At 39.8% G+C, this 20,320-nt stretch overlaps 1 protein-coding gene across 1 annotated transcript in view; it reads right to left on the reverse strand.

The window, feature by feature from the left end:
- Window positions 1-20,320, reverse strand: part of SIMC1 (SUMO interacting motifs containing 1) — an 83,553-nt gene that overhangs the window by 4,482 nt on the left and 58,751 nt on the right. The window contains exons 8-9 of the mRNA XM_070377212.1: window positions 10,196-10,352; window positions 9,972-10,056 (exon numbers count right to left, since the gene is read on the reverse strand). Of these exons, the coding sequence (XP_070233313.1) occupies window positions 9,972-10,056; window positions 10,196-10,352 (242 nt within the window). The remainder of the gene's footprint in view (window positions 1-9,971; window positions 10,057-10,195; window positions 10,353-20,320) is intronic.

Raw genomic sequence — 20,320 nt, forward strand, 5'->3', positions numbered from 1 at the left:
GGGGCCATGTTAGTTTTAGACACTGAAGTTTTCCCAATGAACCAGACACAGAGGAGGCGTTGGGTAAATATTTGTTGTCTGGATGAATGTATGAACTGAACTGATTGTGCCTGAGTCTGCTTTTCTCCACTCTGTGGATGAGGCTCCTTGCAGGAAGGCTGTGTGTGAGACTCTCCTTGGAATGAACAGGTGTCTGACTTCCGCATCACCCTCAGTGGCCCAGAGTGAAATTCAGGAAAAGCATTTTGTTCATTTAAATACCATATGTTTAAATTCCTAGATTCATAGCTTTAAAGTATATTCTAATTACTCACATGCATCAGGAGAACTCACAGCATATGGCAACTCGTTATTTTGCTGAGGCTCGGACTTGAGTTTCACGGGTGTGAAACTGGGGTGTGGGGGCTCGCTTCCCTCAGCTCAAGTGACAGCCCAGCATCCACCTCTCAGGGGCTGCTGTGACCTCTATGGGAACATTTACAAAATGTGGGGGTTCAAGATACATTGCTCCCCAAGGTCAAGGGTCAGTATGAAAGTAATTTAACCATGTATAGAGAGTTTAGAAAGTGGGCATCAGAAATTCCTTAGAACCTCATCTAATCTCATCTGGGATTTCACAGAAAGTTAATTTCCTCCAGTGTGTTTCCGCCATCCACAGACTCTGGCAACAGACCTAAGTTTGAACCCTGGCTCTGCCTCTACTTTCCTCTCAGCTTCTGTTTGCCCATGTGTGAAAGGGGGTTGGTACTCATCTCACAGGCTTACTGGGTTAGATAAGCCAGTGTATATGAATTTGTCTATGCTCCCTTCCTCTCTTCCTCCTTAGAAGTTCCCATAAACAAAGGGCAAACTTGGACTCCCCAACCTCTTTCTTTCCTCCCCAACCCTTGGAGTTGGACAACTCTGTGTGTGCTCAGTTGCTTCAGTCGTGTCTGACACTCTGCAACCCTATGGACTGTAGCCCGCCAGGCTCCTCTGTCCATGGGATTCTCCAGGCAAGAATACTGAAGTGGGTTGCCATGCCCCCCTCCAGGGGATCTTCTCCACCCAGGGATCGAACCTATGCCTCCTGAATTGCAGGGAGATTCTTTATCTGCTGCGCCACCTGGAAGCCCATTGGACAACTCTGGCTGACCTCAAAACGCACTCAAATGACGTCCTCCCCCAACTTGAACTGGGCAGAGATGACTACGGAGCTGTCACAGTAAAATGCCTCCTGATCAAGACATTGACTATTTCAGGGAACCATTCAGTTGTGTTTTCTGCAGGACACTCTTTTCAAACTTCTGGTTCTAAATATTTCTTCTCCTTCTTAACTCTTTTCCAAAGAAGCTGAAAAGGATGCTGCCGGGAGCCGGCATATTGCATATTGAGTGCATATTGCATATTGAGTGCAGCACTTTCCACAGCATCATCTTTCAGGATCTGGAATAGCTCAACTGGAATTCTATCACTGCCGGGAGCCAGCGTGAGGAACTCCGCCCATGACAAAGGTCATGAGGAAGGAGGCTCGTCATACGCAAAGGCGGGATTGAGCTTCAGGAGTCCCCCTGGAAATTCTCGAGCATCTACCCCCAAAACCAGAGTCTGCCTACTTTCTGCTTTGTGCTTTCACCTACACCTCTGACTTTACGGGGGGCTGTCCCCCACTACCTCTCTCTGAAAAAAGAGTTAGCTTACAGTTCCAGTTAATAATTCCTGGGTGTGACAGTGTTTCAACCTACAAACTCCTTTGGAAGTCCTCTAGCCTGCCTGAATAGGTTTTTCCGGCCACATGTGATTGCTCAGAGCCTCCCAACTGTGAGAGGCAGGAGATGTTCTAAACTGTCTAAACACAGATTCCTTTGAGTAGTTAAAAGATTGATTAGAAATTGTATTGGTGAAGGGTTTTTCACTTATTGGGCCAATGTTTGCTGCTAAGTCTCCATACTCCTTACCTACTGTGTCCTTGGCAGTGTATTGATTGATATAATGGGTGTATAGAAATGTAAGTAGTGGCCTCAATGTTTGTAACCTTGGACCCTTGAGTTAAGTCTTTTCTTGATTGAGCCCACCTCACCTTTGCCCTATAGGAATGCAGCTTTGTCCAAGGCTTTTTTGGAGGCTGGTACCCGACTTTGGAATAATCACCTTTAGAGAAAGATAAGTTTCTTAAAATGTTAACAGGCCTCCTGGCCAGAAGATGATGCAATTCACCTGAACTTTTGCATATGATAAGTTTGAAAGCCTGGCTTCGATTAGGACCAGGAACTGCTGTCCCTGCATGACTCCACCCCTTCCCCCATTATCCTCTATGCACAACTTAAGGTATAAAAACTACTTTGGAAAATAAAGTGCGGGCCTTGTTCACCGAAACTTGGTCTCCCCATGTCGTTCTTTCTCTTACCTTCTGGCTGAATTATTCAGCCTCTTTTCTCCACTGAATTTCCTCACTGAGCTAGCCTTATTCTATTACTCTTTATATCTTTGATAAATATTTAAATAAATAGGTCGCCTATGCTGTCTCTCCTTCGAATACCCTGGATCAGCCGGGGCTGGACCCCGGCAGATGCTAAGGATAAAACAGGATTGGAATACCCCATTTATTCTTGGTCAGTATACACTGGTCTGAGAGCTTCCTCTCCCTTATTCAAGGCAGAAGAGAATATTCTGTAATAAAAGTAGTCCCATGTCCACCTTAAATCACTATTGCCCATGACCCAGGTATATTCCCTGGGAAACAAACCAGAAATGAACAAATATTAAAGGTGAACTTTAAACAAAACCAAGCTGCTTTAATATTAAACTTTCTGCTAGATCTCCAAAAGAAACAATTACATAAACTTCAGTGAGGCTGAGGACACATGGAATTTGCCTTTGGGGCTTTGTTCTTAAAAGGACACGTACCTTTCTTTGAGCGTGTTAAAAAATGCACAAACCACACAACCACACGTCATGGCCTTGACAATGCTCTGTTATGTTTTAGTTACAAGGGTCTGAAGCAGAGAAGACCCTGTAGCATACTCCTGGCCTGGCAACAGGCAGCCTGACAGTCAGCTAACATTGACTGAGCACTTTCTGCTTTATTTCATGCTGCTGCTGCTGCTGCTAAGACACTTCAGTCGTGTCCAACTCTGTGCAACCCCATAGGCAGCAGCCCACCAGGCTTCCCCATCCCTGGGATTCTCCAGGCAAGAACACTGGAGTGGGTTGCCATTTCCTTCTCCAATGCATGAAAGTGAAAAGTGAAAGTGAAGTCGCTCAGTCGTGTCCGACCCTCAGCGACCCCATGGACCACAGCCTTCCAGGCTCCTCCGTCCATGGGATTTTCCACGCAAGAGTACTGGAGTGGGGTGGCATTATTTCATGCCTATTAGCAATTAGTCTTGGCAAGTTATGTATTATCATCCCTATTCTATAGAAGGAAGAAACTGAGGTCTAGAGATATAAAGATAGCTGCCCAATGCAGAGTAGGTGATTAGGTGATGGAACTGTGATTCAAACCCAGAACTTCTATATTAAATCCAGTGCTTTTAATTTTTTTTAAATGTTTCTGTAATACCTTCCTCAATTCCAGGCAAAAGAGGGTGTAAGGACCATCTTATCTTCCCAAGAGCATTACCGAGCTAAAATCAACCTCAATATGATCATGGCAGTTAGATCATGTATGTGTGTATATAGGTGTATATATACACACACACATATATATGCAATATATATATATATACTAAAGACAGAATAAAGAGCAGAAATAGCAAGAACCTAAAAGAAGCAGAAGAGATTAAGAAGAGGTGGCAAGAATGCACAGAAGAACTGTACAAAAAAGGTGTTAATGACCCAGATAACCATGATGGTGTGGTCACTCACTTAGAGCCAGACATTCTGCAGTGTGAATTCAAGTGGGCCTTAGGAAGCATTACTATGAACAAAGCTAGTAGAGGTGATGGAATTCCAGCTGAGCTATCTCAAATCCTAAAAGATGATGCTGTTAAAGTGCTGCACACAATATGTCAACAAATTTTGAAAACTCTGCAGTGGCCACAGGACTGGAAAAGGTCAGTTTTCATCCTACCCAATCCCAAAGAAAGGCAATGTTGAAGAATGTTCAAATTATCTTACAATTGAGCTCATTTCACATGCTAGCAAGGTAATGCTCAAAGTCCTTCAAGCTAGGCTTCAACAGTATGTAAACTGAGAACTTCCAGATGTACAAGCTGGATGTGGAAAAAGGCAGAGGAACCAGAGATCAAATTGCCGACATCTGTTGGATCATAGAAAAAGCAAGGGGATTACAGAAAAAACATCTACTTCTTATTCATTGACTATGCTAAAGCCTTTGACTGTGTGAATCACAACAAACTGTGGAAAATTCTTAGAGAGATGGGAATACCAGACCACCTGACCTGTCTCCTGAGAAACCTGTATGCAGGTCAGGAAGCAACAGTTAGAACTGGACATGGAACAACAGACTGGTTCCAAATTGGGAAAGGAGTACGTCAAGGCTGTATATTCTCACCCTGCTTATTTAACTTCTATGCAGAGTACGTCATGAGAAATGCCAGGCAGGATGAAACACAAGCTGGAATCAAGACTTACGGCAGAAATATCAACAACCTCAGATATGCAGATGATAACAATATAATGGCAGAAAGTGAAGAGGAACTAAAGAGCTTCTTGATGAGGGTTTAAAGAGGAGAATGAAAAAGCTGGCTTAAAACTCAACACTCAAAAAACTAAAATCATGGCATCCAGTCCCATCATTTCATGGCAAATATGCAGCAGGACCATTCGCCCTATTCTTCATAGCAGAATACACAAATATCATCATAATAAACATTTTTACAGCAATTTTATTTCTAGGAAGATCCCACAACCCATACATACCAGAATTCTACAAAATCAATTTTACCATTAAGTCCCGACTACTTACAATCTCCTTTCTATGAATCTGAGCATCCTATCCTCGATTCCGTTATGACCAATGAATACATTTACTATGAAAAAACTGCTTACCTCTGACACTAGCCCTATGCATATGACACGTATCACTACCTATTCTTCTATCAAGCATCCCCCCACAAACATAAGAAATATGTCTGACAAAAGAGTTACTTTGATAGAGTAAATAATAGAGGTTCAAACCCTCTTATTTCTAGAACCATAGGAATTGAACCTACTCCTAAGAACCCAAAACTCTTCGTGCTCCCAATTACACCAAATTCTAACAGTAAGGTCAGCTAATTAAGCTATCGGGCCCATACCCCAAAAATGTTGGTTCATACCCTTCCCGTACTAATGAACCCAATCATCTTTGTTATTATTCTATCAACTAGCATACTAGGGACCATTATCGTTATAATTAGTTCCCACTGACTACTCATCTGAATTGGGTTTGAAATAAATATACTTGCCATTATTCCCGTTATAATAAAAAACCATAACCCATGAGCCACAGAAGCATCAACTAAATACTTCTTAACCCAATCAACAGCCTCAATACTATTAATAATAGCCATCATCATCAACCTGATATTCTCAGGCCAATGAACCGTAATAAAACTATTCAACCCAGTAGCCTCAATACTCATAACAATAGCCCTCGCCATGAAACTGGGACTAGCCCCATTCCACTTTTGAGTCCCAGAAGTAACACAAGGCATTCCCCTATCCTCTGGCCTAATCTTACTGACATGACAAAAATTATCACCCATGTCTGTACTCTACCAAGTCTCCCCATCAATTAACCTAAATCTAATTCTAACCCTATCAATTCTATCAATTATAATCGGAGGCTGGGGAGGACTAAATCAGACACAACTTCGAAAACTTATAGCCTACTCATCAATCGCTCACATAGGCTGAATAACAGCAGTACTACCACACAACCCCACTATAACACTACTAAACTTAACCATCTACATTATTACAACTTCCACCATATTCACTCTATTCATAGCCAACTCCACCACCACCATCTTATCACTATCACACACAAGAAATAAAATACCCGTTATAACCATCCTAGTTCTTGTCACCCTCTTATCAATAGGAGGACTCCCTCCCCTATCAGGATTCATACCAAAATGAATAATCATCCAAGAGATAACAAAAAATGACAAAGTTATTCCAAGAGATAACAAAAAATGACAACGTTATTCTACCCACCCTCATAGCAATCACAGCACTATTAAACCTATATTTCTACATACGACTCACATACTCCACCACACTAACAATATTCCCCTCTACAAACAATATAAAAATAAAATGACCATTTTCCCTCACAAAAAAAATAACCCTCCTACCAACAATAGTTGTACTATCCACCATACTACTACCGCTCACACCAATACTATCAGTACTAGAGTAGGAATTTAGGTTAAATAGACCAAGAGTCTTCAAAGCCCTAAGCAAGTATAATTTACTTAATTCCTGACAAGGATTGCAAGACTATATCTTACATCAATTGAATGCAAATCAACCACTTTAATTAAGCTAAATCCTCACTAGACTGGTGGGATCTACCCCCACGAAACTTTAGTTAACAGCTAAATACCCTAGTCGACTGGCTTCAATCTACTTCTCCAGCCATGAGGAAAAAAAGGCGGGAGAAGCCCCGGCAGAATTGAAGCTGCTTCTTTTGAATTTGCAATTCAACGTGTAAATTCACCACAGGGCCTGGTAAAAAGAGGAATCAAACCTCTGTCTTTAGATTTACAGTCCAATGCTTTACTCAGCCATTTTACCCATGTTCATCAACCGCTGATTATTCTCAACTAATCATAAAGATATCGGGACCCTATACTTCCTATTTGGTGCCTGGGCCGGCATAGTAGGAACAGCCCTAAGCCTGCTAATTCGCGCTGAATTGGGTCAACCTGGAACCCTGCTCGGAGATGACCAAATCTACAACGTAGTTGTAACTGCACACGCATTTGTAATAATCTTCTTTACAGTAATGCCAATTATAATTGGAGGGTTCAGTAATTGACTTGTCCCTCTAATAATTGGCACCCCCGATATAGCATTCCCCTGGATAAATAATAAAAGCTTCTGACTCCTTCCCCTCTCCTTCCTACTACTTCAAGCATCATCCATAGTTGAGGCTGGGGCAGGAACAGGTTGAACCATGTATCCCCCTTTAGCAGGTAACCTGGCCCACGCAGGAGCCTCAGTAGACCTAACCATTTTCTCTTTACACTTGGCAGGTGTCTCCTCAATTTTAGGGGCTATTAACTTTATTACAACAATTATTAACATAAAACCCCCTGCAATGTCACAATACCAAACCCCTCTATTCGTGTGATCCGTAATAATCACCGCCGTACTACTACTCCTCTCACTTCCTGTACTAGCAGCTGGCATTACAGTGCTACTAACAGATCGAAATCTAAATACAACCTTCTTTGACCCGGCAGGAGGAGGGGACCCTATCCTATACCAACACTTATTCTGATTCTTTGGACACTCCGAAGTCTATACTCTTATTCTACCTGGGTTTGGAATAATCTCTCATATTGTAACTTACTACTCAGGGAAAAAAGAACCATTCGGATATATAGGAATAGTTTGAGCTATGATATCAATCAGATTTTTAGGGTTTATCGTATGAGCTCACCACATATTCACGGTCGGAATAGAGGTCGACACACGGGCCTACATCACATCAGCCACTATGATCATTGCTATCCTAACCGGGGTGAAAGTCTTTAGTTGACTAGCAACACTTCACGGAGGTAATATCAAATGATCTCCCGCTATAATGTGAGCCTGGGCTTCATCTTCCTCTTTACAGTAGGAGGCTTAACCGGAATTGTCCTAGCCAACTCTTCCCTTGATATTGTTCTCCACGACACATATTATGTTGTCACACACTTCTACTATGTTCTGTCAATAGGAGCTGTATTTGCTATTATAGGAGGATTTGTGCATTGATTCCCACTATTCTCAGGCTATACTCTCAACGATACATGAGCCAAAATTCACTTTGCAATTATATTCGTGGGTGTTAATATGACTTTCTTTCCACAACACTTCTTAGGACTATCTGGCATGCCACGACGATACTCCGATTACCCAGACGCATACACAATATGAAATACTGTCTCATCAATAGGCTCATTTATCTCTCTAACAGCAGTCATGCTAATGGTTTTCATTATCTGAGAAGCATTCACATCCAAGCGAGAAGTCTTAACCGTGGATTTAACCACAACAAACCTAGAATGATTAAACGGGTGCCCCCCGCCATACCATACATTTGAAGAACCCACATATGTTAACCTAAAATAAGAAAGGAAGGAATCGAACCCCCTACTACTGGTTTCAAGCCAACATCATAACCACTATGTCTCTCTCAATTACTGAGATGTTAGTAAAATATTATATAACTTTGTCGAAGTTAAGTTACAAGTGAAAACCCTGTACATCTCATATGGCATACCCCATACAACTAGGTTTTCAAGATGCAACATCACCAATTATAGAAGAATTACTTCACTTTCATGATCACATGCTAATAATTGTCTTTTTAATTAGTCATTAGTGCTTTATATTATTTCACTAATACTAACAACAAAATTAACCCACACCAGTACAATAGATGCACAAGAAGTGGAGACAATCTGAACTATTTTACCTGCTATTATTTTAATTGCCCTCCCATCCCTACGAATCCTATACATAGTAGATGAGATCAACAACCCATCTCTTACAGTAAAAACCATGGGACATCAGTGATACTGAAGCTATGAATATACAGATTATGAAGACCTAAGTTTTGACTCCTATATAGTTCCAACATCAGAATTAAAGCCAGGAGAATTACGACTGTGAAAAAGCAGAAACAGTGGCAGATTTTATTTTCATGGGCTCCAAAATCACTGTGGTTGGTGACTGCAGCCATGAAATCAAAGGAAGCATGCTCCTTGTAATAAAAGCTATGAGCAACCTAGACAGCCTATTAAAAAGCAGAGACATCACTTTGCCAAAAAAGGTCTGTATAGTCAAAGCTGTGGTTTTTCCAGTAGTCATGTATGGATGTGAGAGCTGCACCATAAAGCTTTTTTTCAGGATCCCCTCCAGGATCATGTTTTGCATATAATATCATGTGTTTTAGTTTGATTTTAATCTGGAATAGTTCTTCAGCCTTCCTTTGTTTTTAAGACATTGGGACTTTTGAAAGTACAGGCCAGTTAGTTTGTAAAAGGCCCTTCAATCTGGGTTTGTCTGATGCTTCCTTCTGATTAGATTCAGGTCATGAATTTTTGGCAAGAACATTACCTAAGTGATGAGGTGTTCTCAGGGTATCACATCAAGAGGACTGTTAGTTTTCTCCCTTGTAAACTTACTATCTTTCCTTATGTAATTTATAATCATGTTAGTTTTCCTAAGGGCCTCATTAATCCTTGGCTGATCAAATCACTCCTATTTGAAGCACCTATTCCACCATTTTCCTTTTTGATATTTGCCCCTGAGTGCTAGTTAACTAACTAATCTAACTCTCTCAGCTCCTTACTGGCTTTGCCTGTGACTGGGGCAGAGCCACATCCACAGTCTTACATGGTTTGGAAGATGTACATGTTTACCTTGCCACTGATTTTCTGTGTATTTGTACCATACTGACAGATGTTTACAACATCCAAGTCAGTGAGCACCACACCCAACAAAGATTCTGCAGTGATGGGCCCGGGAAAGCTCTCAGGGCTTAGTCAGGTCATTACTGAATCTTGCTCATGTTAGGGTAACTTTCATTTACCTACACAATGCTAAGGACTGTGAGGACCACTGTCGTATGTACTGTAACAAAAATACTATGTGAATTCTTCTGTTTCAGAGCAGCGATTCCAGCTATGTCCTTTCTCGTTTCTTGCAGTTACACTAAGGAACAATGATTTACTGAAGTTAATAGAGTCCCTTATGTGACTTTAATACATAATAATGTCCATTGCCAGATTCACACACCACCTGGTTTGTGCCCAAATGCTCCTTACCTCTTAAAACATGCTGGTAACTGGATAACAGGAACTGCAGGTGCTCGACCAGCTCATCCCATTTCTGCCACTGGGTTTTATCTGACTGCAGAGATAGTAAAAGCAGTTGGTAATAAATTCTTTCCTCAGTAAGAGGTTTATACAGTTTTTAAGTAACTTACAAAAAGCTCACGGATTTAGGAAAAGGTGGTCTAGGCCTGGAAGTGAAGTAGGGAAAAACATACCTGACACTTGAGCAGTGATGTGGAATGGTTCAGAAAATAGAGGGCCTGGGCCAGAGACAAGGGTAGGCGCGTGGGCGTCTCACAGCTGTGGAGAAATATGATTTCCAGCACTTTGCAGCGTAGGAGGTGGCTTTCCATGGTAGTAAAGAACATCTCTCTGCATGGAGAAGAGAGAGAGTGCACCATTGCAACTATTGTTTCAAGGAACATATACCACAATTCTCCCCGAATGCTCTAACCTTTGCCTAAACCAGAGAAGGCTAAGAAGGAATACAGTGAAGGCCTACAAAATCACAAAGCCTGTGGACAGGGCAGAAACAGGTTCATTCATGAACTGACAACTGCCAGACCGGGGGGTGGGGGGTGGGGTGGGGGGCAGGGGGAACTCCTTGACCTTTGAGAGCGAAAGACTAGTTTAGGACACTTGAAGAATTACAGCATACTCTAACCAAGAGAATTAATCGTAAGATGAAATGTTTCTGAATGGCCATAAAGTGCCATAATTGGCACAAAGGAGGAATATTATTAAGAGGAATAAAAGAGGGTATTGCTCTCGAAAAGCTGATGGTTGAACAGGGGCGAGAAGTGTGCCACAGGAACCTGACGCACAGGGCCAGTGTGTACACAGTGTGGTGGTGCCCCCGTGGCGCAGACGGCAGAGCACACTCGGTCGGGGCTGGGAGCAGCCTCTGGCGGGGGAGGTGGCACGGGCGGCAGTGAGCTAGGGGAGTAAGGAAGGCCCAAGGTAAGAGGCGCTCCAATGCCAGGACACACATGGCGAAAAGCGAGAGGCCAAGAGATACACACATCTGGGGCACCACAGCCTTCTTCAACTTCAAGCGTCTAGGACCGAGGAGTCCCCAAGGGACTTGGCCAGCGAGGGTGGGCTGGAGCACACTCAGAGGCTTCTGAGAGGGAGAGCTGTAAAACAAGGGCTGAGCTTCGGGAAGGTGAATCCCACTCACTGTTCTAAACGCAGTGTGGGCTTCCCTCCCAGACTCTGATGAATCTCAGATGCACAGGGTGCATCCCTGGACTGCCTAAGGGCTTTTGCCTGCAGGTTTGGTTGATGGTTCTTGCCAGGTCTGCGCATCAGAGCAGTTTCTGAGGAGTAGGCAGGGAGCAGACAAGGAGACGGCAGCAATAGAACCTGCCCCAGATAGCAGGGTTCTTTCTTCTACAGCTGTCCCTTTGCAGTGGGGCAACATTTGGAAAAATAGGGGACTCTTGGTGCCACTGCCGCTTATAACAATGATAAATAACAAAGTATCTATTCATTTTTATTTTCTTCTTCCCTTTCCTTTTGCTGTTCCACCAGACACGTGTTATTAGTGTAAAAGCAAAATTTTAAAAAGCAGAATAAATAATTTTAAAACCTTTGCTTACCATTCTAAAGTATAAAAAAAGTCTAAAATATTTATGAAAATCCATTTGATCTCTTTAATGTATTTTTTAGTACCATTCTATACATTCTCTGACAAATTTTCTTTAATACAAAGGACTCCAAATTATTACATTCATAAGATATTCTCCAAATTCTTTTAAAGTCTAATTTCTACTCTGCATTTGGTATATGACTTTTACAGACAGTTGATCTATTCAATAACTTTTAATTCCAAACTGTATTTTCTCTTCCAGTTTTGACTCCAGAGCCTGCACTTGTCCTGGTTTTATAATCCAATATGGCAAACCCAGAAATATACAAAGGACAAGAAAGTAATTTTAATGTGTTGGACATAGTAGGAAATGGAGGTACAATTATCTATAGCAATTCAAATTCAAATTTTAAAAACAAGACAGAGAGGAAGGCTAACTTCCAGATCCAGCCTTAACAAGTATATCTGGTATTGGATTGACTCTCCTTTTATCAACAATTGTAAACCTGAACAAAATATATGAAATAACTATTTTCAGGCATTGGATAAGCTACTGCAAATGACTACTGTTCTTGAGAGAAAGGGAAACAAAGGTGGTGAACCCCGTGTTTACCCTAGATTTCCTGCTGGGGGCACTTTCTACCTAAGGCCAAGGAAAGTATGGGTCCTAAACAGAAAGCAGTGGATTTGTCGGGCAGAGCAGAGACTGGGGGTCAGGGGAGCTGAGGTGGCTGGAATATCTGTAATGGTCCTCCTTGGCACATGGACAGGAAGATAGCCAAAGCCTGGGAGAGAACAATTAGTGAGGGCTATGAGAGGAGTGGGGATTCGGGAAAGTGCCCAGTGTTGAGAGAGATGGGGTTTCAATGAACTAGAAGAGAAATCTCATTACATGTTGGGCATTCGGATGCAACCCCAGAAGACTAAGCTACAGGACATTAGTCTCTTAAGAAAGGCTGCTTTAGATTATCCTTATAATTCCTAGAAACAAGCTTCAAAAGGAGAAAGCTAATCTGCTAAGAAATCACTATCTGCCAGATTGAAAGTCAATACTCTTTAAAGGAAGTCAGCAAATTTCAGATTCTCAACAACGGACCATTCACAATGTTAGGCATACAATAAAAAAATTACTAGACAAGGGAAAAAACAGGAAAATGAATCCATAACCAGGATCAAAATGCCCACAGAAACAGACCAATAGATGGCATAAATGTTGGAATTAGTAGACAAGGACTTTAGAACAGCTGTTATAAATATGCTTAAGATTAACCAACCAACCAACCAACTAACCAAGATACATAAATGAATAGATGGGGACTCTCAGCAGAGAGAAATGGACACTCTAAGGATGAACCAAATGGAAGCTCTTGTTCTGAAAGATATAATATCTGAAATTAAAAAAAAAAATCCACTGGATAGGCTTACCAACAAATTAGGCACCACAAAAGAAAAGAAAAATCAAGGAGGAGGAAGTGCAACAGAGAGAGAAAAAAAGACAAGTCAAAACAAAATAAAACAAACAAAAAACAAAAGCAGAAAACACAGAGCCGTAATGTTCTGTGGAACAGTGAGACACAGCCTAGCATATATATACTCGAATTCCCAGAAGATGAGAATTCAGGCCAAAAAATTTTTTAAAAATGCCCAAGATATTTCAAACTTTGATCAAAAATATCAACTCACAGATTCAAGAATCTCAATAAACCCCAAGCAGGGTAAACATAATGGAAACTACAACTAGTTACCATAATCAAGGAGACGGAAAAAAAAGAGCAGCAGCCAGAGGAAAAAAGACACGTGACATAAAAGGGAGCAACAGTAAGAAATTCTAATGACTTCCCAGTAGCAAGCCAGAAGAAAGTGAACAGCTTTAAACTAAGGAAAAGCACCTATCAATCCAGAATTCATATCAAGTAAAAACACTATTCATATATGGTGAGATAACATATACCGATAAAAGCTGAAAGAACGCATTACAAGTAGACTTGCAGTACAAAAACTATTAAAAGAAGAGAAGAAATTAATATTTCTCTTCTTTACGTGGAAGAGAAATAATACCAAATGGAACTTGGATAGTCAAGAAAGAAAGAACGCCAAAAATGGTAACTGTGTGGATCTGACATGTGTTTTTTCCAGCAACACTAACCAATTAACTCGATTTTAATACTAAAGCATCAGATTCCGCAGGTTAAGGGCTCAGTCCTACAAGGCTGCCCTCGCACTCTCTAGATGCCAACCGAAAGTCCAGGTTGTCAACCTGTGTGCTTCTGAACCGTGTAGCTATAGATGGGAGGTTCCCAGGACACCCACTTAGCTTTGATTAATTTGCTACAGCGGCTTGCAGAACTCAAACTCTTTGCTTACTAGGTTACCAGTTTATTATAAAAGGTATAACTCAAGAACAGCCCAATGGAAGAGATGTATAAGGCGCGGGGCAAAGGTAAGGCACTTCCATGCTCTCTGGGTGCATCACTCTACAGGCAATCTCCACCTATTTACCAACCTGGAGGCTCTCTGGACCTAGTCCTTTGGGATTTTCAAGGAAGCTGCATCAGACAGGCATGGCTGATTAAATCAGTGACCACTGGTAACTGAACTCAACCTCCAGCCCCTGTCCCTTCCCTTCAGGAGGGGATGGTATGGGAAGAGGGAGGGCAGTGGAGAGCTGGAACGGAGAGTTCCACTCTCTAATCACACGGTTCCCCTGGCAACCAGCCCCCAACTTTCAGGTCACCAAGTGGTTTTCTGAGAGATACCTCATTAACAGAACAAAAGATAACTTTATTAATTACTCTTATCACTTAAAAAACTCCCAAAGAGCCGGGAACAGGACGAAGGTCTCTCTCAAACCCACACACATACAAGCTTGGATGGTGAAGAATCTGCCTGCAATGTGGGAGACCCAGGTTTAATCCCTGGGTCAGGAATATCCCCTGGAAAAGGGAATGGCAACCCACTTCAGTATTCTTGCCTGGAGAATTCCATGGACAGAGGAGCCTGGCAGGCTACAAAGAGTCAGACATGACTGAGGACTAACACTTACTTCCTTTATAAATATATTCGTTATTATAGGTTACAATATCATAGATAGGCGGAACAAAGAGTGTTCCCCACCCGCATCCCTGAATTTCTTTTAAAAACAACTGTTTAAAGCAAAAACATGATTCCATCCCAGAGTAAAATGCATGACAACAATAGCACAAACAGTGGACAGGAGTGGATAAATGAAAAGATGGCTATTAAGATTTTAACATTACATGTTATGATACAGTATTAATTCAAGGTAGACTCTAATAAGAACGCATATTGTAATTCCAAGAGCAACCATTAAAAAAATAAAACATCTCTGAAAAAGCATTTGATAAAATTTAATACCAACTCACGATAAAAACAGAAAACAAGGAATAGAAGGGAAATTCTTCAACTTATTAATGAACATCTACAAAAAAAGTCCTAGAGCTAGCATCATAATTAATCATGAACTGATATTTTAATTAATCAATAATTAATTAATGAACTGAATGCTTTTCCCTAAATCATGAACAAATCAAAGATGTCTGCTCTCTCCTGGATCATAACCAAAGCAAAGATGTCTGCTTTTGCCATTGCTATTCAACATAATATTGGAAGTTCTAGTCAGTGTAGTAAGGCAATAAAAGGCATACTGATTGGAAAGAAAGAACTAAAACTTTCCCTACTTGCAGATGACATGACGGTCTACACAGACAATCCCAAGGAATCTTTGGCATGAGAGCATTTTCCGTAAAAGAAAATCTGATAAGACAGATTACATCAAAATTTAAAACGTGCTCTGTGAAAGATCTTGTTAAAGAGGATGAAAAGACAAACTACAGAATGGGAGAAAATATTTGCAAACTACAGATCTGAAAAGGATTATATCTAGAATATATAAAGACTCTGAAAACAGGAAAAAGCAAAAACCCTGTTAAGAACATGAGAAAAGAAATATTTTAGCAAAGATGTTATACAGATGGCAATTAAGCACACAGAAAGATACTCAACTTCATTATTGATTAAAGAAATGAAAATGAAAATCACGAGATACCATCATACACTTATCAGAATAGCTAAAAAAATTAAAAATTGTTTTAACAACACCAAATGCTGGTTAGGATGCAGAGAAATTGGATCATTCATACTGCTGGGGAGAATGTAAAATGGTAAAGCCACTAAAAGAAACAGTTTGGCAGTTTCTTAAAAAAAACTAAGTAAGTAGCTACTATATAATGCAATGGAGAAGGCAATGGCACCTCACTCTAGTACTGTTGCCTGCAAAATCCTATGGACGGCGGAGCCTGGTAGGCTGTAGTCCATGGGGTCGCTAAGAGTTGGACACGACTGAGTGACTTCACTTTCACTTTTCCCTTTCACGCATTGGAGAAGGAAATGGCGGCCCACTCCATTGTTCTTGCTTAGAGAATCCCAGGGACGGGGGAGCCCGGTGGGCTTCAGTCTATGGGGTCGCACAGAGTCGGACACAACTGAAGCGACTTAGCAGCAGCATATAACGCAATGGAGAAGGAAATGGCAATTCACTCCAGTATTCTTGTCCAGAGAATCCCATGGACAGAGGAGCCTGGTAGGCTATGGTACACAGGAGCGTGAAAAATCAGACACGACTGAGTAACTAACAAACAACATATAAAGCAAAAATTGCACTCCTTGACATTTATTCCAGAGAAATGAAGATTTATGTTTATTCAAAAATTCGTACATGAACGTTTATAAAAGCTTTATTCATAATAGTCCCAAATTGGAAGCAACACAGATATCCTTCAATGGGTAAAATGGTTTAAAAAAAATACCAAAGGTATACCCACACCATGGAATACTATTCAGCAATAAAAAAAGATACCACAACCTGAATGAATCCCAAGAGAACTACACTAAGTGAAAAAGTTCTTCAGTGTATAATTCCTAAAAACAAGAACATTTTCTAAGGTAACCAAGTACAATGACAAAAAAAAAAAAAAAAAACCAGAAAATTAATCTTAATGCAACAGTATTATATTAACCATAGACTTTAATCAGATTCTTTTCATTGTCCTCATGTTGCTATTAATAGCAAAAGAAAATTGCAGGTTATACACTGCATTCAGTTGCCTGTTTTTTTCAGTGTCCTTTGATCTGGAACAATTCCTCATTCTTGCTTTGTCTTTTATGACACTGACATTTTGGAAAAGTGCAGTTCAGTTTTTTGCATAGAACATTTCTCATTGGGGATTTCTCTGATATTTATCCATGATTTGATGGAGGTTATGCATTTTTCGGCAAGAGGACTGCAAAAATGTTGTGTGCATCCTATCAAGGAGCATATGATGTCCGTTTGCCCCACTGCTGGTGTTAACTCTGATTACTTGACTCCATAGTAAAGTTAGTTTTCACTTCATAATTAATATCTTGTGAGAATATACTTTCAGACTATGCAAATATTTTGGTATGCCACAAATTCCATCATTTTAGTACCCTGTCATACCTGAATTCATTCTTATTATGATGCATGCCAAATGGTATTTTCCCCCCAGATTATCATTTCTTCTTATATTTATTAGCTGGCTTTCTACTATAAGGAAGAGAGTCCTTTCTCTTCCTTCCTATCAGTATTAGAATCATGGGTTATTATTCTACACAACAGTTTGTAGTCTTTTACTGTCAATATTTATTTTGATACTCAAATTATCTCAGATTTAGCCAGTGGAAGATCTTTAAGCTTCTTTTGTCATGTTCTGAACATTCCTTGAATATTTCCTCATTTCCTCATTATAAAGATGTTCTAGGCTCATTTTATACTTTATCTCAGGTCTGGAATCGGGCATGTCTTAACAAACTGGTTCCTTTTAGTGTAAACTAGAATTTAGAAACAAAGATCTGAGTACTAGGTCTGCTCATTGCTACTAGGGTGTAGTTGTTCCTAAGCTCTCTTAGTGGGTAGAGGTAGGAAAGAAATGTATGAATGCACACACACACATATAATATATATATAAATGCTGACACATCTACATTTATTCCTATATCTATTTATTAGGAACCACAAGTTCATATTGATGCCTCCAAATCCACAGGGTTCCTTCTATCCTTTCTCCTTTTCATATGTGTAACTCCCTTCTCTGACTGAGAAACTTGGCTCTCATTATCCACAATACATTTAAGTGTTTAATCCTAGAATACACATAAGATAGTTTTTGAATTGTTAATACTTTCTGTGAAAGAGAAATTTACTAACTAGAGTTTAATATTTATTTACACTTCATTTTTTGTCTTTAGCCTCAGGGTATTTAGTCCAAATACTACGTTTTAACTTACTTGGATGGGCTGGGGAAGACGAATAGTTATTGTAAAAGGGTAGTACTAGGGATCTTTGTGGAGAAGGCAATGCAACCCACTCCAGTACTCTTGCCTGGAAAATCCCATGGACAGAGGAGCCTGGTGGGCTGCAGTCCATGGGGTCGCGAAGAGTCGGACACGACTGAGCAACTTCACTTTCACTTTTCACTTTCATGCCTTGGAGAAGGAAATGGCAACCCACTCCAGTGTTCTTGCCTGGAGAATCCTAGGGACGGCAGAGCCTGGTGGGCTGCCGTCTGGGGGTCGCACGGAGTTGGACACAACTGAAGCGACTTAGCAGCAGCAGCAGGGATCTTTGTGGTGATGGAACAGTTCTGCATATGTTGATTGCCTTGGTGATTATATGAAGCTACACATGTGATAAAACTGCTTAGAACTACATATGATGAGTGCAATCTGGGTGAAATTTGAATATGTTCTGTAGATTATACCAATGTCAATTTTTTGTGTGTGATATTGTTACAGTTATGCAAGATGTAACCACTAGGGGATAGTAAGTGAAGGGTATAGAGGACCGCTCTTACTAGTTTTTGCAACTTCCTGTGAATCTTTATTTAAAAATATAAAGTAATTTGAAAAAAAAGTTGCTTGGGCTTGTCCTCCCCCCAACCCTCACCCCTCAGCCCCATTTAAATGAATAATAATTCATTTACAACACAGGTTAATTTCTGTTTGTATTGTTTGTTAGGCTCTCCTCCAACTTCCTTACTGATTTATTTTTCTTTTTTGAGTATATAAAACAATAACATGGTTCTAAAAGTCTAAAAGTTATAACTATACAAAGAAGTATATTCAGGAAGTACTATACTATCAATACCACTATTAAGGTCATTATCACTCCAGCCCAGCACCCTAGCTCCTTTCCAGCCCATCTACCCTTGTATGTAAACAATTCGATTGGTCTGCATTTATCTTAACTTTGCTTCTTCTTCTTTTTTTTTTTTACAATTATAATCATGTATATTAAAAATGTTCTCCTTCTTATATGTGTATTTATTATGCATACTCTATGTATTTTGCTTTGGTTTACTTAACAATATATTTTGGAAAACAGTTCATAAAAATTATGCTATTTTTAATATTTACTTTTTTATAGCTACATCTTCATTGTGTAGATGTACCACAGACATTCAACCACTGTCGTATGTATGGGAATTTGGGTTGTTTTTAGTATTTTGCAATTACAAACATGCTGTTGTGAATATCCTTTTGCATTTGTATTTTCATACTGTTAAACATGTATCTTTAGGATAAATTCCTACACATGATTTTTCTGGGTCAAGAGGTAATGTACATTTAGTTTTGTTAGATACTGTAAAATTCCACCACACACACCCCCGCCCCCCACCAGCCATAATGCTTGTACCACTTTTCATTACCACCAGCAATGTATGGGCACCTACCTGCTTTCTCAAACCTTCACTAACAGCGTGTTTTATAGTACTTTAAAATTTTTACTATTTGTATAGGTTAGAAATAGTATCTCAGTGTAGTTTTAATTTACATTTATTTTTTATATGCATTTCTTTAAATATAAGTGAAGTTGGACATTATACAAAAATAAAATTACCATCTCTAGTAAACACAGATGAAAAAGCCCATAACAAAATATTAGCAAATTGAATCTGTCAATAGAAAAGAATATTATATCACAATCAAGTAGGGTTTTTTATTCCAGGAATGCAAGGTTGGTTATAATACGAAGAAATCAATCAATGTAATTCATCATATCAATGGAATGAGGGAGGAAAAACTATGATTATTTCAAAAGGTGAACAAAATACATTTTATAAATTCAAATACCTATTCTTCACAAAACACTGAATATCTTAGACAAAGAAGGAGGCCTCCTCAATCTGACAATGGCTACCTATGAAACATCCACAGCTAATATTATACTTAATGGTCAAAGACTGAATATTTTTCCTCTAAGATCAGGAATAAGGCAAGGATGTCTGTTCTTATCACTTCTCCAACATTCTATTAGAGGTATCAGCCCTTGCAATAGGGTAAGACAAAGAAGGAAAAGGCATACAGATTGGAAAGGAAGAGATTAAACTTTTTATTTGCAGACAATATATATTGTGTATATAGAAAATTCTAAGGAAATCACAGAAAATTCCTACTAGAATAACTGAATTCAGCAAGGCTGCACGATTTCTACCACTATCAATGAGCCACTGGAAAATAATAGGTCATATAAGTTATACTTTTGTCAGAACTTTGGAATGATACCTATGTAAATTAGTTTATATCATTTAACTGCATGTAAACTATACATAAACTTTAAAAGATTAAAAGGTAAGGCCATATAAAGTATCTTCCAGTATAATTTGGGGTGGTTGCAAATTTTCCCTTCCTGAAAAGTTTTAAATTAGGACCA

Source organism: Bos mutus, chromosome 10, assembly GCF_027580195.1.
Source record: "Bos mutus isolate GX-2022 chromosome 10, NWIPB_WYAK_1.1, whole genome shotgun sequence".
Classification (NCBI taxonomy): domain Eukaryota; kingdom Metazoa; phylum Chordata; class Mammalia; order Artiodactyla; family Bovidae; genus Bos; species Bos mutus.